General features: G+C 46.2%; 1 protein-coding gene, 1 long non-coding RNA gene and 1 pseudogene across 2 annotated transcripts in view; 1 reads left to right on the forward strand and 2 right to left on the reverse strand.

Annotated features, from left to right (window-relative positions):
* Positions 1–24,263, forward strand: part of LOC140215331 (uncharacterized) — a 67,425-nt gene that overhangs the window by 20,328 nt on the left and 22,834 nt on the right. The window lies entirely within an intron of this gene.
* The window catches only part of LOC126547701 (nose resistant to fluoxetine protein 6-like), a 47,525-nt gene that overhangs the window by 13,313 nt on the left and 9,949 nt on the right, over positions 1–24,263 (reverse strand). The window contains exons 2-5 of the mRNA XM_050195654.2: positions 19,188–19,270; positions 15,181–15,303; positions 4,141–4,261; positions 1,779–1,968 (exon numbers count right to left, since the gene is read on the reverse strand). Of these exons, the coding sequence (XP_050051611.2) occupies positions 1,779–1,968; positions 4,141–4,261; positions 15,181–15,303; positions 19,188–19,267 (514 nt within the window). The 5' untranslated portion in view covers positions 19,268–19,270. The remainder of the gene's footprint in view (positions 1–1,778; positions 1,969–4,140; positions 4,262–15,180; positions 15,304–19,187; positions 19,271–24,263) is intronic.
* Positions 23,992–24,263, reverse strand: part of LOC140215496 (uncharacterized) — a 2,032-nt pseudogene continuing 1,760 nt past the window's right edge.

Here is a 24,263-nt window from a genome sequence, read left to right on the forward strand (position 1 = left end):
TATGCAAGGCGATGCCCATAGCATCCAACCACCATACATCCATACACACAGGAGCCATCTACTTGGGCGTCTCTTACAGCCCACAGTGCAATTTCAGGACGGGAAATTCCTTAATTATAACCTTTCCAGTATACGTGACCTTGCTAAAATTATACTCGCAGCATTTAGCATCACCGCCAATTAGACTTGAATGTATACACCACCCTTCGCAGCACAATAACAAAAATGAAAAAAAAAATTGCCGTTTGATCTGCGGTAGCGTCGGAACAAACCATGCTTGACGAATTACAGATCTCAACAATGTGGCATTTATCAGTTAGGAGGAAAAAATAATGTAGGCTAACTTCAGCGTACTTACAGAATAACAGCCTATGTTTAACAAAGCAGCGTTGGAGATGATGAGGCCCGGCGAACTTCTATATTAGGGATATTCTAATGTTCGCGTACATAGGACCCAAAATACGTCTTGTTTGGGCTTCGTGAACAGCCAGCTCAGTTTGTTGGGTAACGAAGAGAATCCAAGTAATACAAGTTGCAATAGTCTGCAAATGTATAGGACCCTCCAGCTGCCACCAGTTTTGCTACACGGTTAAAACATTGTTTGCTAAGTGGATTTTACTCCCAAATACACATGAATGGTGAATGCATGCGCTTCACGTATGCGGCATGTCTATACTTTTTATCACATCAACAATATGTATCTATAATCAACTACGGGACTAGGCCAAGAAACGAGCGTTTTATGCTACAACACCTGCTGCGGTGGCGGCGGCGTTGGCCTGTGTAATAGTGTAAGGATTATAATTCGCTAAGATCTTAGTTAGAAGTCTATTCTATACATGTTATCGTTGGATCAAGCTTTCAACGGTCGTTGCTATCAGTGCTGAATGTATCCTGTATATCTGTGTAAGGTTTCAAGGACAAATATATAGACCCGATTTGTTCGTAGCCACCATTCTAAAATTTAATTGACAGCTCTTTAGAACATTGCTACAGCGCTGCCAATATAAACACACAGGTTTCAAAACTGCGAAACACGTTTCTAGGAGGACACGTTTTAGCTTTACGGAGTTTTATCCTGATACCCCAGGTGGTTATCGAACTGGTGAAGTTTTGGTCCTCTGGGAACCATCGGGAATACCTTCAATTAGTACCAATTTCATAATTTCCCAAGGCATCCACAAAATCAGACAACTTCGCAATTTCTCCAGCGCGTTGCTCCTAAGACGCCCTGTAGTCTTACGAAGTACGTTTCTTGATACGCTCAGTAGTTCTGAAACGGCACTTTTGAATGTTCTATAAAGCTCCTAAGTTGAATTAACAGTACTTCGGTAATTTATTTATTCTGAAAATTTTTAATATTTTCACTACATAGTCCTTAAAATATTTATGTGTGCATTCATTTTGGACATATAGGTACATAATCTTATCTGCGGTTCCTTGATTTCCACTTTTGTGAAGAATGTTATATCCCACTCTCCAGAACGCCGTGTAATTTCATAATTTCATGGTTGGGATGGGTTAAGACATGCCTTTAGTTGCCTTTCTGAATGTAGGAATAAATAATTGTCCAGCGTATCAAACCTATCATTTTCACCTAAAAACTTCAATGTGCTGTCTCGAATGTGTATGTCAATGTGTATTGTGTTCGTCTTCTGGAGCGTACTTTCAAGCGCACATTCTTCAGAGCATCTATAAGCGCAATACTAGCGTCACTTAAAAAAAAATAACTGATTTGTCTTAAACATTGCGCGCAATAGCTGTCCTCCCATCATTACCTCCTCTTCCAGTGGCACAAGCTAGGGTGACCCAGATGAGGAAAATGGACCACAGGATGCGATCAAAAAAGGCCATGCATAGTTTGCCGAACTCGGTAGTGGGGTCTTTGGTGCGGTACCATGCAACCTTCACGAAGATGCAGGTGAGCCCACTTGAGACGGCAAGAAGCCAGGCTGCTATCTGGAACATCTGAAAAGGCAGGTCGTTGCATGAAAACGAAAACACTGCTGTTCTCGTTGTTCAAAAGCATAAAAATGCTTTCTATTTGCGCTCTCGGAGATAAGCTTTCTGTTTAAAAAGTTTCATATGTAATTCCGTGTGCGTGTCTGGAGGCGTCGTCTCTCTTCGCTATAAAGATTTACTTTTGTTGCGGAGACGCAGCGTGGTGGCTATAGGCATATATGTGGTGCCGTGCAGTAGAGTGAAAAGTCACGAGTTCGTTTCCCCCCATGCTTCTACCGTACATTATTCACGGTGGTGCGAAGCGCAAACTCGTGGCTTCGATTGCCTTCTTCAGCTGCCGCACCCATATGAAGGCGTAATAATTCAGTGTATTGTATACATTAACAGGTGGAAGTGCGGGACATTTAGTCCACTACTCCGCGATACGACAGTGCAGTGCACCGGATTTTTCAGCATAGCTTTACTAGGATTTCTAGTATAGTGATGGTGATACTAGAATTTAACTTCAATTAAAAGCTTCTGGGCAAATTACTGTTCTACGGCATAAGAGTACTCTACTGTATACTACAGGTATTTTACATTAACGTCACAATGTATAATTCTGAATAAAAAATTGTCTGACAAATAAGTACACGTTTACCACAGGGTCCAATTTTATGCTCTCTGCTTCTTCTCCTGTACATCAGTTACTTATTTAAGCTCTTACTTGCTCCCTCATATTTAATTCATTCAAATTACACAAAAATATCAGTTACCGGATCTAATATGGGCTCCGTGATAAAAGATACAAATGCTTGCTGAATGAGCTGTCAAAGTGGTTGAAAGTGAACAGCCTTGAACACTAATGTGTTGTACAAAACCAGCTAGTGCAGGTTGCTCCTATTATTGGGCAAGCAATAAGATAATTTACGCTGAACCTATTTTCCCGTTCCGAAATACTCCTTTTAAGCATGTAGATTCAGTTTCCTTTTTAGCTGTTGCTTTGATAATAAAATAGCATGGACTTATTCCGTTAACAACACGTCCTCCAAGCTTTCTGTTCAGTTACAATACAAAATAAACTCAGGCCTCTATTGATGCCATGGCAAAACATGTGAATCTACTTGTACAAGTGCAATCACACCTTCATTGCTGTTTTTCTTTTATTCTGGGGCTTCATGGAACATTAAAACCTTTCTTCCTTGATGACTAAGCAGAATATTACAAAAGCAATTAGTAATATCTCGTTGCAAAGAAGAATACGACATGGTGACGCGTCCCAACTATAGGACGGTGCTATGACACGTTCTTGAAGGAACGTCGGCGGCAGGCGCGTCATTTTCTCGTAGAACTAGCGGCGTCCTGGTGAATGGAGCCTTCACTTACAATCTGCTTACAAACACTCCGCATCTTCCCGATTCCAGGGATATCTTTTTATGTGGTGCCTGCAGTTTGTGCGCCGCGTTACAGTCGTGTGTAAAAATACCGAGGTGTGGGGCTGAGCGCAGCGTGAACATACCGCCACTTTAACACACACATCTACTACGTGACTCAACTGCAACCGCTTGTGATACTGAAGAAATATCTTGATTTATTTGCACACTAAAATTATGCAGTAAAAGTAATCCCGACCGTATAAGGTCTAATTACTAAAAAAACAAAAGTTGTGAGACTAAAACGAAAACATTTGAATCGCAAAGGGCAAGGGAAGATGCTGCAGTGTCTGCTTAAGTGAAATAATCCATTCCAAATTGTAGAAAAATGTACCTGCGGTCCACGGTTCCCATGGTAGCTAAACGATTAATTGCAGCCCCAAATTTTCCTCCAGTAACCTTCGTGTGAAACTCTGCGGGGGACGCAACTTTTGGGATTGGTGGGCGGCGATAGCCTCTGAACGCTGTTGCACTGTTCTGAACTCCCGTGACGTTGACGAGTAAGGTTTAGCTGTACTCGGCGCATGGTGAATGCACCACTGGCATTATATTTTAATGCCTTTTCCATAGACTATCACTGGATTCACAGTGGATTTCGCTGGAGTGTGGATTACTCCTCTGAAGTCTCTCACATTGGCGCACCGAGGTAATTTTATGTTTAAATGAACTCTGGGATTCGTTTGTGCATTCGCACAATTAGTTTTTTACGCCATTCATTGCCCGTTATAAAGCAAAAGTACGGTACGCAACCTCACAGCAAACTCACCTTCGGTATCTTTCTCTTCCTGAACCACGCAACCAAAAAAAATGTTATGCACCCCGAAAAATAGCACACGGCATGGTAGAACGGGTAGAAGTAGTAGCGGTAAGCAGTCTTCAACAATGTTCTACAAGAAGAGAGAGAGATAAGAGAAATAAAGGAGCAATAAAATATTTTTTTTTTCAACATAGAATGACGAATTCAACTACATTAGCTGTTACACAAGGTGTTCAATCGAAGGCGTTAGCAATTTACGCCATGACGTCCGTGCCAGCGGAAGGTCGCGCTACTGTTGGTATGCACTCGCAACAGAGAGAATGGAGATATCGACGTCACTGGTGCACTATTTCACATTCATTTTGGTGATGTCATACTTAGCCACCCGCAGTGCCAACGTACTGCAGGCTCTGTAGCACCCAAGACAAATTTGTTTAGAGGAGTTTTTGTTGAGCTAATAATATGAATTTGGATCCTCAATTCCCGAATTGCAACGTTCCTTCTATAATTGGTAATTAAGTAGTTATTTAAGATATCCTTATTAATTATCTGCCACATTTTGCACGATACCGAGTTCCAGGTGGTCACAAAGACACAACCTGATAGAACATCGGAAAGCGACCTCGGAAAATTCACCTTTTTATAAAATTCTGTGAAGCTGAAACAACACACTGTATTTGTGAGATGAAGTCACGCAACAAAATGATAAAGAGACGGTTAAGCAGGACTAGGAGACAATGTTTTTACTGCACAAAGCGAAACTGATAATTACGTATTACAAACGATACAAAAGTGAGAAATGGAACACTGTATACACACTGACGACACAAAACGCATTTAGCCAAATAAAGTTTTTAGCCCGCACATTCTGCAACTATTACGTATTATGTTGACAAAGCTGCATCCGACAATGCTGCGGCACTACATATCTGGTACATCGGGTACATGAGCTCGGGCTGCTTGTTACCGAAGCATTCATTACCATTTACGCCCAGTCAAGCCGTCGGAAAGAGGGTGTCTTCATACATATATGACACTACCCCTCCCCCCTCCCGATCTGCCACCCGGGTCCCACAGCCCCCCGCCCCCTCCCTCCCCGTTACTACGTCATTGCGCCGGACCAAATTGGATCACTGGGGACGCGGCACTGAATTTGCGGCACTGGGCACGTACCGCTCTTAAGAGGAAGCTTTAGCTCGGGCCTGCTACGATCGGCCTGCAGGGGTGGTGACCTTCGAACCCCTGCTAGCCCGCTGCGACGAGTCGCTTTGTAAAACCTACAATGCGCCTCCTTCGGACAGCACAACGGCGCCAGCAAGGCTAGCCACGTTTGGCGGATCGAGTATTGTTAGTTGGTGCGATGTCACCTTCACGGTCTAATTGGAGCAAGAGAACTCCTGGAAAAGTGTGTTTTACGTCGGTTTCTAACGGGCCCCAGTAATCACCACAGTCGTTTGAGAGACACGGCGGCTAACTGCGGAGTCAGCTCTGGAATCAAGCGGCGCCAGTTTGACTTAAGCACGACAAGCCCTGTCTACGAGGACCCTCTCCACTCGGTGTGTTCAGTGAAACAAAAGCGTGGGAATAAGTGTGTGATCTTTCGCCCTCAAAGACGGGTCGACTACGACTACGACCACTTTGCGGCGGTCCGACTGGACGAAGGATGGACGGCAGTTTTCCCTCACCTAGGTATCAAAGGAGGACAGAGGGTTTTTAAGCAGCCGGTTTGGGCTGATCGGTGTGCTTCGTGCTTCGTTTTCAGCCTGGCTAGACTGATGAAATTTAACTTTCTCCTGTCTTCATCTAGATATAATAAACAAATTCCGTACTCCTAGTTCTCGATGGTATTAGATTCGTCGGACGATCCTACCGCTGTCGACCAGATGTAGGAGTCGTCGGACTATCTCGCCGCTGCCACCATTTGAAGGAGATGAAGGTCGTAGACTGGAACTCAGTGAACAGGATTTATTTACATATTAACAGTTTAAGCAGGATACATTGGCAGACTAGCGCGACTCCCATATGGAGCCCGCAAAACTAACATACAGCAAACAGTTTACGAGCACACAGCTCACTAGTACATTTCTAGCATGACAAGGAGCACTCAGCTCCCGACAACGAGCACGACACGAGCACGACACGAGCACACCCTAGCCGCCGGCAAACGCTGCTTATAAGCTCTCCGCTTGACGTCATAGTTCGACGTCATCGTTCGGCGGGGACGGAGTAGGAATGGTCGGGAAGGTTCGTCCAAGCATTGTAAACTTGCCGCCGCCCCGCACTAAGGCTCCGGAGTCAACGACCGAGGGCTTCGTAGAACTGTGCTCCGTCTCGGGTGGTGCGGCCAAGTACCAATTTCCTGAGTTGATCGCGCGCCACGTGGCTGCCGGTCATCCGCAGTTCTCGGTACCGCCCAGCTTTCAGTGCCGACGTCAGAGGGCTTCGTAGAACTGCTTTGTCCCGGGTGGCTCGGCCAAGTACCAATTTCCGGAGTTGATCGCGCGCCACGTGGCTGCCAGCCGACCGCAGCTCTCGGAAGGGCGCCCCGACTGGTGGACTTGGAACACGTGCAGCGGGCTGAAAGCTGGCACGTCGCCACCCCGTATGGCCATTCTTAACAGCTCCTCCATGGCCCGGAAAATCTCGCCTGGCATGTGCAGGCAACCGCTGGGCAGGAAGAGAATGGCTGGCGAGCAAGACGATGGCTTTGCTCTCTGCAACCCCTGCGTACTTGGAATGCCTTCAACCATCTTACAACAACTGGCACAGAAGAGCCGACCCGGCAACACAATACCGCTCAGCGTTCAAACGCCCGGAATCAGCTGCTAACCCACCAGGCCTCCTATCACAATTTCCATGCAAGTCACTCAACTGGGAATCCCAAATTTTGCCCCAAAATTTCATGCCGCCAAAGCGAGCGTTCACGTTCCTCCTGAGTTCGACCAAACCCGACCGTCGCGCTGCACAAGAGTAAAGGTTTACGCAGAATTAAACCGAAGCCTTTGAAACACCAATACTCAAACATAACTTCTGCAGCCTAACTTCGCGAACAGCCTGTTCCTACCCTATCACAGTGGCGTACTTATTTCATGTACTGCTGCCACTGAACCGTCTGGCCAACTCCACAGGTACGTCATCACAAACGCGCTAAGTTTGGGGTCCCTATTCCGAACACGTGCTTGCATCATACAGTTTTTATCACGCTGACTCACATTTGTTCCTTTAATCCACACAGGACACATTCCTTAAACCAACAACCACACTTGCGTAACTTACGCATCACAGAGGAACCTTCGAACAAATGTGTCTTTTACTAACTAGCTCTTCGCACGCGTACTAGAGAAGTCAGAATACGGCTGCCTTCGACACACCCGAGCAACCCAGTCATAAACGTTCTGCTTCCTTCCGTCCACACAGGACGCGCGCTAATGGACCTAAGAGCTCTTCTCAGTGCAAATCACGCACTTACTGAAAATCTACGCGCTTAACCTTAGAAAAATAAAAAACACCTAAAAAGAAAGAAGGTTAAATAACACACACGCGCGTTACGATAGGCCTCTCAACGATAACATTGACCTACAGGTTACTCACACACACACAAAAAAGAAAGCCTATGTACTCAGTAATGAACATCTCGCGAGACTACATGTTTACATAAAACGCATCTTTCAAATCTCGGAGCTTCTCTAACGAAAACACAAACAAAGCTCAAACCTTACACATTGAAAGAAATCCCAGTCTCAATTCGCGAAAATTCTCCGATGCTCAAAAAATCAAACAAAACAACATGTTTCTACGGAAGGGCTCTTGGCCTCCCTTTCCAAACGCTTTCGTCTGACTCATACTTTGAGTCGGACCCGAGGTGACCGCGGTTTGAAAGCTACCCTGGCTGCCGAGGAACAACAAAAGGGCTGACTAACTATCAGCTCCCCCAAGACGTTACAGTCCCCTGCCAATTTGCGTCCTGGCGCCCCGCTTTCAACACGAACTCGATTGACCGCGTCGCTACTCCCCACCTGGTCTCGTCTTGCCACCTTGCGCTTCTTTGTACTGCACGCTGAGCTTCGAAGAGAACGACGGAACGACGAGGAATTTGACTGCCCCGTGCCCTTTGTCCGCGTCCGTGCAGAACAAGCTTCTCGGTCCCCCTTTGACCGGTGGCTCGAACGTTTTCGATGCTTCAACATCGTCCGTGACGACCGCACCTTTTTCCTCGCGCCCTGCCCATTTGGGTTTCTCGCCATCTTTGGCGGCGCTACATTAGTTACCGACTTTCGGTCTTTACCGCGCTTCTTTTTACGGCGCTTTCTCTTTGCACTCGCTTTCATGTCGCCTTCTCGTGCCTCGTGCTGGCCGGTACACATTTCGTCGGCCCGGATCGGTCTCTTACCCGCACAGTCTGAGTGATTTACATTTAAATCAACTCTCACTTTGCCTCGACTGGCGGACAGCCCAACCGACTCTGGCACAATGCAGCAGGCTTTACTCGAGTTAGACAACTCGCACTCTTGCGAACTGCCCTCTACTACATTGCCCAGCTCACGCTGTGCATCGGCACAGAGCCCGTCGGTATCGATCGCTGTCTCACGCGCACAGTCCGAATGATTAACAACTGAATCATCCCTATCTAGGCTATCTAGACTGGCGGAGAGCCACACTGATCCTTGAACAATGCAGTTGTTCTCTCGTGAGCTACGGAGCTCCCCACCCCGAGAACTATTCTCAACTGCATCGACAGTTCGCACTTCACTTCTGCACGCAGATCTGACTCGACATGGGTGCTCGCGTCTGTCAAGTCCGTAGTATTCTGTACCTCGCTAACGACCTCGCTACCATGAGATGCGACGCACACGCGCGGTAACTGTGCCAATTTGTTCGCAGCTGACCTAGCTGTCTCTACAGTCCTGTGTTGGCACAGCACCTCGTCGCTCTCACTCTGGCCTTTAACGGCCTCTGTTGCCACTAGGGCTTCGTTAGCTGCTAGCACTTCGAGTTCACCTATGAACGTGCTGCTACTCTCACAGGTACTACTACTTTTCTCGGCTTTCGACGAAAATCTGCAATCTACTTCTTCACACTTTTGCTGCGTCCAGCCTACAGATTTCTCAAGCCGCTGTTGTCTCTGTGCCAATAACTGATCACAATACTGTATCTCTTTGATGAGTGCTGCCTTCTCTCTCTCATACTTTTGCTCACGCTTACGTTCCTGATACTCACGTTCGCGTTCATTTTCACGTTCGTGACGCTCACACTTAAGAGTAAGTTCTTGAAGCTCACGCTTCCGTTCGTTCTCGCGTTCTTCACGCTTACGCTCACTCCTACGTTCACGACGCTCACGCACACGTGGTTCCTGTCTTTTACTTAGAATTCGTTTGCCCATTTGTTCTATGAATTTCAAATCATTGTTACTTTCTAGAATGGTTTTACGAATCTCTGATTCCTTCAAGTCCTCATCTACGTTTACCTCGATCTCCTCACACAACCACAACAGGTCAGCTCTCGTCAAACACATTAGGACCATGGTCGCTACTTTAAGCTTTGGCTCTGCTGTCACACAATACTTGTTGCGATACCCACGCAAATCAAAATACAAGTAAAAGATCCCAGCGAATCAAATCCAAAAACACAGTTAAATTGAAGCCTGGTAAATCTTACAGCCAAAACCAAACGCTTACCCACCGAAGCAGCACCATATCACCAGTCCTTCCCCGCCGTATCCAGTCAGTTGCAAGAGGTGGTCAATCTCAAGTCGCCTCCAACTTGATCAGGATGCCGGTCGGTCACCATGTGCCAACGTCCGTAAGCTGCCGTTGCTGTCTCCGAGTCGTAGGCCGATTTACGAGCCGCAGGCCGATCTAGAAGCTGTAGGCTGGTCTAGGAGCCGTAGGCTGATCCCTCCGCTGCCATTCAGTTGTAAGATTTGGCAGACGGTCCTACCGCTGTCGACCAGATGTAGGAGTCGACGGACTATCTCGCCGCTGCCACCATTTGAAGGAGATGAAGGTCGTAGACTGGAACTCGGTGAACAGGATTTATTTACATATTAACAGTTTAAGCAGGATACATTGGCAGACTAGCGCGACTCCCATATGGAGCCCGCAAAACTAACATACAGCAAACAGTTTACGAGCACACAGCTCACTAGTACATTTCTAGCATGACAAGGAGCACTCAGCTCCCGACAACGAGCACGACACGAGCACGACACGAGCACGACACGAGCACACCCTAGCAGCCGGCAAACGCTGCTTATAAGCTCTCCGCTTGACGTCATAGTTCGACGTCATCGTTTGGCGGGGACGGAGCAGGAATGGTCGGGAAGGTTCGTCCAAGCATTGTAAACTTGCCGCCGCCCCGCACTAAGGCTCCGGAGTCAACGACCGAGGGCTTCGTAGAACTGTGCTCCGTCTCGGGTGGTGCGGCCAAGTACCAATTTCCTGAGTTGATCGCGCGCCACGTGGCTGCCGGTCATCCGCAGTTCTCGGTACCACCCAGCTTTCAGTGCCGACGTCAGAGGGCTTCGTAGAACTGCATTGTCCCGGGTGGCTCGGCCAAGTACTAATTTCCGGAGTTGATCGCGCGCCGCGTGGCTGCCGGCCGACCGCAGCTCTCGGAAGGGCGCCCCGACTGGTGGGCTTGGAACACGTGCAGCGGGCTGAAAGCTGGCACGTTGCCACCCCGTATGGCCATTCTTAACAATGGGAGCAAGTTCCTCCCTACAACCACGTCCCAAGTGTGGATGGCTTGGACGACGGCATGGGCCCGCTACCACATTTTTACATGCCCGACTCCAAACCGTACAGACTGTTGCGACGCCGCTTCTCGAACCTCGACCGACGTTACTATTGGGTATCGTGGAGTTGACGGCGGGCTGCAGGCGTCCGGTAGACCATGGCGACAAGGCAAGGACGAGATGATTTCTAGTGCGAAACTTGCACTGTTTATTCAAACGTCCGTGGCAGATGTGAAAGAAGAGAATGAATCAAGTGAAAAAGTACATTGCGGGGCCCCTTAAATAGGCCCACTAAAATCGTAGGCGGGATCCTGCTCACGTCAATATCACGTGACAGGCAGTGAGTCTGGTTGTGGATTTGCGGCTGCTCCTCCTTTCGCAGGTGACGTTGCTTTGCGGCTACTCTTACTTTCCCAGGCGACCTTGCACGACCCCGTCGTTGCTTTGCGGCTGCTCCCACTTTCCTAGGTGACTTTTCACTTGCCTCCGGTGCTGGCCACCCGCGCGTCCGGGATCGTAGGCGGCTGATCCTTTCTTCTAGGCGGCGTTGGTTTGCGGAAAGCGTTCTCCCCTAGAGTTGGACAGTTCGTGGAAAAGGTTCTTACGCACACACACAAAGGGGCCTGTAAACACGGCCGGGCGTCTGCCAGACCAGCGACCACTCGAGACAACCACAGCCAATTAGGAATCCATCCTCCGTTTAGATGAGGCATGATGGTTGAGCATACTTCTTGCCCGGGGTGTTACACGAGAACCGTGACAGCAGCAACCACTAGATGCAACCATAGGAAATTAGGAATACATCCTCCGTTTCGTATGACGCATGGTGGTTGAGCATCCTTCTTGCCCGGGGTGTAACAGGCCAACCGTAACAGGCCCAACTTCAGCGCGGCCTATTCAAATACATGTAAAACGCAAAAAACGCTTTTCTGAGATAACTCCGGGACTGATTTTAATGAAATTTGTTGGATTTGAGAGACAAAGTTAAATTCTAGTGACTGTTGGAAGCGGAATATTGATTTAGGGACTGAATTTTATGAAAAAGCTTTTCAAAATTTCGGGAGTTTGAGAAATATATATAGAAGTTTATAAATCAAGCAAGAAGTTTATAAATCAATAGCTCTGCATAAAAAACAGATATCGGGGATCTGTCAAAAGCATCCATTAGATTATTCAAAGCGGACAAACTCAATATGTCAATTTATGTCTTGCGCGAATTTGTTACGTTGTGTACAAGGGTTCTGCAAAATCTGTATTTCCATATTACAGATTTTTTTTTTTACATTCATGGGTGACATATCAGTTTTGTCGGCTTCAGATGTACTATCAGATGCAATTCAGAGAATTATGATATCATTTTTCCTTGCTGAGTTAGAGAGTTGTAAATGTGATAGTTTCGTTTTCCGAAAATTTTTTACTCTTGCCCACTTTTTAATAAGGAACTAACTATCTAAATCAAAAATTGTAAACGAACAGTCACTAGATTTTAAGTTTTATTTTGAGTGCGACAAACCTCGTCAAACTTGGCACAGTGGTTGCAGAGAAAAACGAATTCCCCTTTTACATGTATTTAGATAGGAGCACCCGATCTAAAGCTTGTAAGAAGTTTTGTGCCGTAATTTTTCATACTGAGGATTAAAAGCAAGAGAGAATGCTTCAGTCATTTTCTCTCACGAGCAAAAGAACATTTTTCTGCTATCACACTCCACGTAATAATACAGTGTGTGAAAATGGCTGAAGATCAGGAATTAAAAAAAAAAAACTTATCAGCAGCAGATTTTAGCAGAATTTTTCATACATTATTTCAAGGTACTTCTAAATGCGAGTATGTTGAGCATAACATGATAATTAGTTTGTACTATGACCTCATTTCAGAAGTATAAGCGCCCTATGCTCTATTGGATAGAGAATAGAACAATAAGATCAGCATTATAGCGCACTGTTCAAAGTGCGTGAAAATGAAACGTGCCAGTAGAAATTTACTAAGTCTTCGTGAACAGCATCTATGACTTTCGCGTATTGTTTTTGTATATACACTGGTGTGAAGTGTTTCCCCAGTTATTGGCTGCATAGAACTGTTACTCACACTGAGATAATCAAGAGTAATAGAACAAAGAATGTCGCTGCACGGAGTCAATGCTTTTACCATGGTGTCATAACGAAATGTTTTTCGTTCTGGTTTTAGCTTCGTCCCACTGAAAAAAAGTTGCGTTCCGGTTTTGCTCCGGAATGAAAAACAAAAACGATCTCTAACGGTTGATAAGGGTTTTTGTTTCCCTGCAGAATTTGTGAAGCAGAGTAACGATTAAAACATAGTATTTATTGCTCTGAATAGGTGAATTATGAATTCTGAGATTATGCTCAGTGCCTTCAGTCAAGGTACACAGCATGATCTCAGAAGCAGCCCGTCATCGAGTGTATAAGCCGAAATGCGAGACTGCTGTGGTGATAAACCGAACCTAAACGAACGATTAACTCTAGCAATAAAGCGTTGTTCCCGTAGAAAACGAAACGATAAGCTCTTCAGCGCAGAAGCCCCGAATTTTGCTACGATGGCGATCTTCTAGTGGACAGAGCGGCAGGCATAGATTAGTGGAGCACTAGACCGGCTATCGTTCGCACTATCCCTGCCTGGGATAAGCGCTAATGATGACGTTGCCTGATGCCGGTTGTTTCGGATTGCCGACTTTCCTGTCGAACCGAAAACGCATAAAATATATTGGTTTCACTCCGAAACAAAATAACAAATAACGTTTCGGTTGCGTGTTGGTTCCGGTCAAAAATGTCATTTTACTTCGTTTCTCGTTTTACAGAGGAGCTTCCTTAGGCTAGTCGCCAGCGTTTTGTGATGTGCATATAGTGGAAAAGCGATGGTGGCGCCTACAGAGCTAAAATATCTTAATGATCAGGCGAAATCGTATCAGCTTATGTGTCCCAGCTGCGTTTGAGGCGAGATATGTCAAAACCGGTGATGGATGATAGATGATGGTTTGATGCGTTGCGATCTACGCAAACAACGACAGCGCGGCCATTGCGCCTATGCGTATACCGACGACGGGTGACACCTTTGCCGTGGACTGTGCCAACGCGTGCCGCGTGCAGACTGGGGACGGAATCGTTGTCGCCACCGTATATGTTAATCCCGGAACGTCAAACAGGGACTTGAAGACTTTACGATCGACACATTTGGGTGGATCCTCCAGGTGGACCCCAATCCCATCGTCATTGTGGGTGACTTTAACGTCGCTGTGTCTCGTGACGACGGAAAGTGGTTCTTGGCGTTTCTCTTGAGAAGATTCGGCCTTCAATGTTACACCAAGACCAATGTCTCCACCATGACGCGCCATCGGTCGTGCATAGACTTATCGTTCGCTAAAAACATCCCCCGTGTCGTCACGGAGCCCATGGCCGTCTATCATAGCGACCATAAAGCCGTAATTATTGTTGTCACGAAATAAACTTAAATGGAAATGAACGTACCAACGTTCATATTTGTGTTATATTGTTTCGTTGCATTATATTTATAGTTATATACACCTCCACTGGTCACCACCTTCGCACAGTGGAATGGCTCTGAATATTTCGTTTTCGTTCCGTTCCGAAACGCTGGCTTCGACTGCTGTCCTGACGGTGACTCGTCAACGCCAGGACAGCAGTCGGTTCTAGTCTGAGATCGAATCGTCGACTCCAGTTTGAGACCCTGCTCGTTGTAATAAGGTCGATCACTTCACGCCTCTGTCTTCCAATGTATTACCTCTACACTGTTTGGATTCACACTGAGATAGTTGCATGCGCGTGAACTCGCTACTGAGACTCGTAACTCAAACATAAACAAGTGCTGCTTCTAATAACAAAGCGGCATGCTTTCGGTACCTTAGTCAGGAACCTCAAATATACGTTCTCGATGAAACCCTGATACGAACCGCCTTAATTGCCTTCGTCTACGCTTCACATGGGACAGTTCATCTGTGCATGTTCTATACTCAATTGTGATTATAGTAGGTGTAATGTCCATGCGGTCTACGGGTTTACGCTTTCGTTTACATTTTTGTAAGTCGTACTAATGAGTGCAAAACGTTCAAGAGTGATGAACGACTGTGAGTGAGGCGTCGGCAGCATGTGTTTCAGGAATTCAAAAACGCTGCTCTACTGCGCTTTAAGTGCCCATGAAAGATGCCCAGGCGGTCAAAATATAATCCGGCGCCCCTTCATCACTCCCTAATAACATACTGCGGACTTTGTGGACGTTAAAGTCCACAAATAAATCAAAAGTTTTGGCGGCAGAAAAATAGAAATAGAAAATGAGTTAGACTCACGGTAGCGACTCTGTCACCCCGACGACGAAAGGTGTCATGTCGTTACCGGCCACTTGCCACGTCGCAATCGAACATCCTACCAGCGATAGCAGTGCAAATATAACCACAGCAGTCTTAGGACGACTGTAAGAAAACAAAAACAAAGAGGAATGGAAATGTGAAGAACTCAACTGCTGCCTCACCGATTACGCAAACGGGAAAGCTAAATATCACGCCTGAAAAATGATCGAACATGCTGCCTTTGCAGCAGATGCTCCTAACAGGCTCGTTCGCTCTGAAATTTGGAATCGGCTTTCCGATTACGGGATACAAGAAACATCAACATTCCGTTCATAATCACCGCGTATTCACAAATGTTCAGTTAAACCCTTCCGATGTTCATTTACGAGACGTTCACATTGCCAGTCAAAGTTAGTTCGCGAGCGTCTCCTCACAGACAGCGGGCATTACGTAGCACGAAATGTGAGGGATTGTGACGCCGCCTGTCGTTCCTCTGGCTGCTGACACCTTCCTATTTCCCAAATAGGGAAAAAGAAATTCTGACGCAAAGTGGACGCACATTTTCTTCTGTGACGCCTTCTACATTACGGTTATCTGAAACACACATGTAATACATTGCGTATGACTAATCCTTCAAGAAATATATAGTCATTGCATGGATGCTCGCGCCACAGCTGCGTCAGATTATGGACATGTATAAACTTAATCACAGCAAGTGGAAGAGGCGAATGATAAGGCAATTATGTATCTTGCTGGTTGGTATTGCGCATAGTATGAGCTGTAGAAACGGTAAACTCGCGAAATAGGGCCTTATGGTCCCTTTCCAGTTCTGGTTATCATCACCTTCCCGCGGAAATTGCAACGATTGAACATCTTAGGTACTTTAAGAACGTCTGAGCTAGTTCGCTTCAAACCTTCGAAACGCCCAGCATCAGCATTGTGGTGTCTCAGGCAAATTCACGTGTGCCACTCAATTCCTGGGATTGCTAAGAAGGCAGACTTGTCACCGCTAGCCTTGAAGCAGTTGTCTCTGCTTCACTTCAACGAGTCTTATTTTGACCGCATATACATTTACACGGACGGTTCCACCAATTCAAACAGCTCTACCGGAGCAGTAGTTGTTCCATCATACAATATTCTTTGCATCTCTTTGCAGTTTAAATAGCCTCACAATAGAACGTCGACTGCAGCAGAACTTGCGGCTTCTCATGGTGCCCCCAAGTACGTGATACAGCAGCCACCAAATCGTTGAGCCATTTTCTGTCATTCCTAAGCTGCCCTACAAACTCTGCAGTTTGCCCTACGTAATGGGTTACACGAGCAGCTAGTGTGCGAGATAAGGCACGCTCATAATAACGCGCTCTAGAGAGGCCATGAGATTATATTTCAATGGTTGCCAAGCCATTGCGGCATTGTCGGCAATGACAGCGCAGATGAAGCTGTGCGTTCAGCTCACGACGAACATCAGCAATTTCCTATACCACTTTCAAGAACTGATGCTACGCGACAACTTCAATCCCTTGCTTGCCACATCACACTTCTACCATGGAATTCACAGATATTAACCAAATCACTATTGAACTCTCCCCACCCTTACTTACGACTTCACCTGCCACCTGGACTCTCCCATCGCGAAACAACTTTACTGTGTCGCATTGGTAGGGCGTCGTATTTGCAAATTTCCATTCATTCCTGATGGGAATTGCCAACAGTGCGGCGTGCAATTTTTGCGCGTGCGATGAGATTATAGAGCACCTCCTGTGTCATCGCCCATCCTTTGACTCTCAACGATGCACTTTACAAGCGAAGCTCAACATGCTACACAATAGAGCGCTCACAGAAGAAAAGATCCTGGGACCATGGCCTATGCGTTGTTGCATGCAAAAGGCCACAAAAGCCCTTCTGCGTTTCTTGAAGGATACTGGATTACATGAACGCTTGTTACAGTGGAGATTCCTCTGCGACTGACTGTGAATGACTAACTATTATTTTTTTCTCCTTATCTGTTCTTACCTTTTCCCCTCCACCAGTGTAGGGTAGCCAACCGGGCACGTTTTTGGTTAACCTCCCTACCTTTACCTCTTCGTTCTCTCTCTCTCTGAGCTAGTTGGAATTGTATGAATAGGACTCCTATGAATAGGACTGTCTATATCAGATTTCTTTTTTGTATTATTCGTTTAGCGCTTATTTATTTGTAGTTTTAATGCCAGCTAAGATTGTGCGAATAAGATTTATTTTTGTTACGACTTTATTTCAATAATTAGTGCATCATATTTTGTATTTTTTGGTTACCACTCCCCTCTGCAAGGCTATAATAAATAAATAAATAAATAAATAAATAAATAAATAAAATACTGCAACAAAATCTCATTTTGCCAAAATTGGATATACAGGGCACACTATTGAAGCAATCTTCGCAAAGCCGCAGGGCTGTTTAGGTGTCGATAGTTCTTAGTATGGGCCTTAACATAGCACCTGAGCAGACGAAGCGTGAATTTGATAGTTAGCGGGCGCGACCAAATTGCAGCTTATCGCCTCTGAGATTTCCAGCGCCTAATCTCGGATGTCATGCCAAGGAGCCTCACTGCTTATTAACGTCGTGGGTAGCGCATCATTTCTGGCGAGCAGTAATGGCGGCGTTTTTGGCAGTTTCGGTATCAGAATGTGTATTTTTGCGTGCTTTTTGGAACACATCCACTCGCATTTCAAACTCGAAGTTTTACACAGGGCATTCTAAAACTGGAACAGCTAGTATAGAAAGGAAGAAACAAGCCGAGTCAGCCAGATGAAAGAACACAGGGCTGACATCCAACTGAAGTCAGCGCTCTGTCCCAATTGGAAGTCAGCGCTTTGTACTTTCATCTGCCCAGTTCGGCTTGTTTCTTCCTATCTATATTGCGCTGTACCAGTTTTAGAATGCAATACCAACTCGCCCAATCCTCAAGCCCAGTGAATTTACACGGAGGCCTGCTAATGCTTAAGCTATCAGAAACTATAGGCTTCTTACGCGTTCTAAAACTTTTTTGGCATTGGTGTTTAATCTCTCAAACTAGAATTTTTTTTTTCTGACGTACGTTTATTCCCTACTGGCTCGCCTTGTACACATTTTGTACGCAAATAAGCATCCAATAGCGCTGTCGCAACAGAATATCGGCCGAACAAAAATTTCTGGTTTATCCCTCTTTCACAGAAATCAGCAGAATACGAAAGTGAAACGTGTCTTCACAGAAGCTGTTGCGTGCTCGCTTCTTGAACTCACGTTCAGCTGCAGCGAAGGCACGCGATTAGCGGGTCGGCGACGGTTTTGCAGGTTGCTTGGAGCGTGGAGCAACCCTGTTGGCGAGGGGAGTCCTGCTGCCGAGTGGCTTCGGCGAAGGTACGAGCATTTTGGTAGGCCTCCCTAGTACGTCTTGGTCAGTCAGTTGAGTTGCGACACACTCAGCTTCAGGAATGCGAGTGGCAGAGTTCGCAGCGTGCGCCGCGTACGCACGAAGGCGTTCTGCATCAGGCTGGCATGTCTCTCGCCGGACCAAAGCGAAATTTGCCCGTCGATGTCATTGCCCTTCTGCGCCGCTTAGCGAAGTAGTTTTATTAGTACGTACCATCGCAAGCGAAGCAATAGGCGGCGTGTAGGCACTGCTGATGCATGTTCAAACTGCAGTCCATATAGGTGACGTGGCATCACAGGCTAATCGAACGCGAAAGACAAACCACGTGCAGAAACTGCGTCGTCACCTCAGCAGATGGCTTATATCGCCTACACCATGCTACACTGCGTTGAAGTTTCCGCTGCGCTGAGACTACCGAAGCGCTCACTGTCGGCGCTCGTTACTGTCATGATGCAGTACTTCGCTTCGCCACTCCTAGATGGCGGCGCCATATCCCTGTCAAGAGTGTGTTTCACGCGTTCGCAACGACGTCACATCTGTTACAGGAAGTTGGTGGTGGACCCTGGCATAAAACACGTTCGTGTTTAATTTCATGCGCTGCCCAACGAAATTACTTACTTCTTCAGCAGCAGAAGTATCGGCAGGCTCAGAAGGAAGAATTGGAAATCTACGGATAGGTACCACAGGTGGGGAAACATTCGCTGCAATAGGAAAACAAGTCACTGGCAACAGTTTTCTCGTGATTTCCGCAGTCTACTCTTTAACACATTCTATAGGCAATATGTTTGTGATATTTAGTGCATTGCAAGACTTTTAGAAGCGTTCTATGTTCACAGTGTAACCCTGTAGGCGTTACTGCATGCTCTGCTATATATCCGATGAAATCATCGGGCACATGCTGCATACCTGTCTTCGGTAAGACGTGCGCAACCTATCTCTGCAGAATCCTTAAAATTGGTTAGATTTTAGCAAAACTTGTGACCACAATATTCTCGGACCATGACAACGTCCGTCTCTGACGCAAAAAGCTACTTGCGCCCTAGTCAAGTTTTTAAGTGCACCGGAATAGATACCGTTTGATGTCCCCTCTTTGTATCCTCCTGTGTTAAGGCTTTTCGCTGAATCCATTGCACATATTGTTGTTTATTGCTTCTTATGGCATCTGTGGAACATCTCCGCCACTATTCCGTCCCATAGAACATTCTATCGGCGCCATGCGTGCCATACTCTACCCCGCAACATTAAGGCTGCCATATGCAAGGTCGTCGTTCATTGAATAGTGAGGGCCTCCAATTTGTCAGTCTGAATGTCATGACCTTCGGTGAAGGTTTATGTGGAAAGCAGAAACAATATGCAAATGCGAACATGTCAAGGTAATAATTGCTTGCAGATCGTTCGTAAGTTTTGAAATGTTGAAGGTCCCTTCTGCGCGTGCGACTGACTTCATGTGCGCCCGCGCGTAAAATAAGTATTACCTAAGACAGCATGGTGATGAGGCTGTTGCGAATAACCTCCGATAAGGCGCGCGACGCACCTTTCCTGTAAAGATGCAGGTCGAGTGACGGATATATACTGGGTGTCCTAACTTTCATGCGCCAGGTTTTAAAAATGTGCAAATGCAACATAGCTGGCCAGAATCAGGGTACTCTTGTTTGCCGTCTCTTTGTGAAGTTCAGATTATTTTTTGCATTCCGCCTAATTACATGATTGGTCTATATAATTATTAATTTATTAAATAATATTTTAGATGATGAGCGCCAAGTGAGAATTGTAGAGCAACAATAAAACATCCAGTTATAGTTTCCTGTTGCTCAATACGTGCTGCATAAAAGTGCCTATTCGAGCGTGACAGAAGCCCTCGAATACATGCAAAGCTTCTGCGCGACTGGCCGCTGGAGGCACTTTGCGTGCATTCGCGGACCTCTTTCACGCTCGGAAAAATACATTTATGTAGTTCGTATTGAGTAACAGAAAGCTTTATCCAGAGTTTTTCATGTTGCGCTAGAAGTTCTTCATTGTCACTTTTCATTTTCTTATAATATTTGAGACGTTGATTGTTGAATTAATTAAGATTAAACATTGTTAGCATTGGGGGCTCAATCCCATCGCTCGTAACCCGTTGTCAAGATTGGAGTTCGGCATGAATTAGAAGGTAGCTGGCCAATGCCGTCGCCCAATTTATCCACACTGAGGACGTAGATAAAGGGAAGGGCTGCTTCTCATCGAGAACGAGGAATATGGGTTTATTTACAGTATTCATCAGTCTAGCATGACTGCGAGAGAAAGTACGCCAGCCTAACATGACTGCTTGAAAAGTGTACTGAGCATCCGCACAACAGCGGTTTATAAACACTCGGTCCTCCCCCGATACCCAGGTGATGGAAACGGTCGTCCAGTCTTCGTAAACAAGCCGCCTCTCCGCGGGACAACTTACACACACACACGCACACACACACACATGTTCATGGTCCGGTAGCGACGTCACACGTACTTCGTAGAACTCGGGGCTTACTGCGAGAACGGTGCGTGGGAAGCGGTCTCCGTCGACGTTCCCGCGGCGCTTCCCCGCTAGCGGCAGACCAGGGCGGCGGTGGCGACTGCAGGCACAAAGCCTGCTTCGTCGAACTCGGCTGCAGCGACGGAGAGTGGAGGACGCGCGTATTGTTCCCGACACACAGTCGACTTAGTCACGCCGTGGCTAGAGGTTTGCGGCGACGCTCCAGGAAAAGATAACGCCCGCGGTCGCAACTGGTTGGCAAAACTTGCACGTCAGCGGACCGTTCTTAACAGCGCATCCATGGCCCGGAAAATCTCGACTGTCCAGCGCTGACAACCGCTGGTTAGGAAGAGAACGGCTGGTGGCCAGGGGGTGATGCCTTGGCTCGCAGCGACCACTTGTGTAATGATGTCACCGCCCCAAAACATCTAACAAGGACAGGCAACTGCAAAACGAACCCCACAACACGGCTCTGCGCCGAGATGACGTACCTTGGCTCTCACTTTAGAACCGCTAGGCTTCGAAGAAAACATAAGTGCGGAAACAAAAATGCTGCATTTCGCTATGCCAATTTTTGAAGCAATTTCGTGCTGACAAATTCAGCAATCATGGAGGGAATCCTCCTAAATGAGAGGAGATCTTCTTGGCTTAACAAAATTAACAATAATAACCCTAAAATTTAGGCGGGACCCTCAAACGCAGAATTCAAACTAGCCTGCTCAAACCATCAGCATTGCAGTGTAACTTTCCCTATTTATATCTAACGGAGAAGTTGTACTCTTGGAGAGTGAGGCTCGATCGGAGCAAGCGGCCATTTTTGTGTGACATTTGATTGAGCCACGTCAGAGGACAGTGGTCGGTCTCGAAGATGAACTTCGCTCCGTACAAGTAACACGACAACTTCTGGGCGGCCCAAACCAAACAAGCGCATTCCTTCTCTGAAGCGCTGTAGGCTTCCTCTCTTATATTTAGTTTACGGCTGGCATAGAGGATAGGATGCTCCTCTTTATCGTCGCCGACCTGACTAAGTACCACGCCCATACCTCTGTCGCTTGCGTCCCATTGAACTATGAATTCCTTTGTGTATTCTAGCGCGCGAAGCACAGGACGATAAACCAATAGCGTTTTCAACCTTTGGAAAGCGTTCTCCTAGTCTTTATCCCAGTGTACGCTACTCGGTGCTCCCTTTCGGAGGGCGTCCCTTAATGGACTTTCCATGTACGAGTAATGCGGAATGTACCGTTGATAGTACCCCACAAGTCCCAAAAATGAACGAAGGTCTGTTTTCGTGTGCGGCTGAGAAAATTCTCCAATCGTAGCTATTTTCAGCTCGACCGGCCGCCTCGTGCCCTGGCCTACAACATAGCCCAGATAAGTAACCCGTGAACACCCAAATCTACACTTTTCCGCTTTCATCGTTAAGCCGGCTTCTCTCAACCGTGAGAACACCTGTTTGAGGTGCGATATGTGTTGTTCCCAGTTGTCAAGAAAAAATTGCTACATCATCAAGATATGGCAAGGCGAACTCCTGCAAGTCATTCAGGACAATATTCATTAACTTAGAGAAGCTAAACGGCGCGTTCTTAAGCCCGAAGCTGAGTGCGAGAGGGCGAAAAGTGCCTACAGGTGAGATAAATGCGGCATAGCGGCTGGCACTTTCTGAAAGGGGAACTTGCCAGCACCCCCGCACGAGATCTATAGTTGAAATGTATTTAGCAGCGCTAACTTTTTCAATTCGTTCCTTCCTCAATGTTGGGTATCGGGTGCAGCTGATCCCTCAGTGATGGCATTTAACTTCCTGTAGTCAACACACGGACGAGGGTCCTTGTTAGGGGTTTCTACCAGTATTAGCGGTGACGTGTAGTCACTCTCAGCGGGCTCAATAACTCCCAACTCTAGCATGCGCTGTATCTCTGCCTTCAAAATTTCTCTCTGTCTTGGAGACACCCTGTAAGGCTTTGATCTTACGGGTTCGGTTGATGTCAGCTGTAGTTCATGCGTTATTATTTCGGTTCTACCTGGCCGATCGCTGAACCTGTCAATATATTCCCCTAATACCCCTTTTAGCTCATCTAGCTGCTCGGGTCTTAGAGCGTGCGAGCTTACCGAATGTTTTACTACTTCTTCTAGGGTGATTTAAGAGTTGGAGGTCGCCTTATACTCATTAAACGTCAATAAACTGAGTACTAGTGTCACCCTGCTCTTTGATTGTACAGTTAATGACTCCGCTCCGCTCTACGTACGGTTTCATCAAATTGCAGTGGTATATCCTAACCTCCTTCCTGCGACCGGGCATTTTCAGAGTATAGTTAGTATCTGAAAGTTTGTGGAACACTTTAACGGGCCCGTCCCAGTCCTACTCACTATTAGCTGTTCATCAATGGTGCCTTAAATGGAATATGCAACTTAACCTAGATAAAACTGTCCTCTTGCGAATTTCGCGCAAGAAGCAGGTTTCTCCTTTCTCTTACAGCCTTATAAATCATTCTATTATGGAGGTCACACATCATAAATACTTAAGGGTTACAATAACAAACGATTTAACCTGGTCTGCGCATATTGCAGACATTTGTTCCTCATCATTTTCCAAGCTGTGCTTTCTGAGGCGGAAGCTTAAAAGCGCTCCAAGTAAGCTTAAACGCCTTGCATACATAACATTTATTAGATCAAAATTAGAGTACGCGTCGGTCTTATGGCACCCGTTCATAAAGAAGGACATTTACCAGCTTGAGATGGTGCAAAGGAAAGCGATTAGGTTTATTTATAACAAATACAGAAGGCTTGATTCACCTACGACACTAATGAAAACAAATAACATCCAACTACTTCAAGTACGTAGGAAAATGTCCCGTTTGTTGTTCATGCATAACCTTTTAGCACATAAACTAAACATTTCGCATCCCGCAGTACTTAAACAGCTATCGTCTAGACGAACACACCACACAGGAAGTCATTTACTGGAACCAATTTTTGCAAGAACTCAAACATTCAAACACAGTTCTTTCCCGAGGACCGTTTCCGACTGGAACTGTCTTCCAGGGGCCATTTTCCAGTCCTCTAATTTCGATAAAGCTCTAGAAGAGCATTTGTTTGAGTGAATGAGTGCTGTATGTGTGCGTATACGTGTATATATGTATAAATATGTACATGTGTATACCCATTTTTCTGCTTGTTTATTAGCTGCAATCTGTTAAACT

This window comes from Dermacentor andersoni, chromosome 1 (assembly GCF_023375885.2).
Source record: "Dermacentor andersoni chromosome 1, qqDerAnde1_hic_scaffold, whole genome shotgun sequence".
NCBI lineage: Eukaryota > Metazoa > Arthropoda > Arachnida > Ixodida > Ixodidae > Dermacentor > Dermacentor andersoni.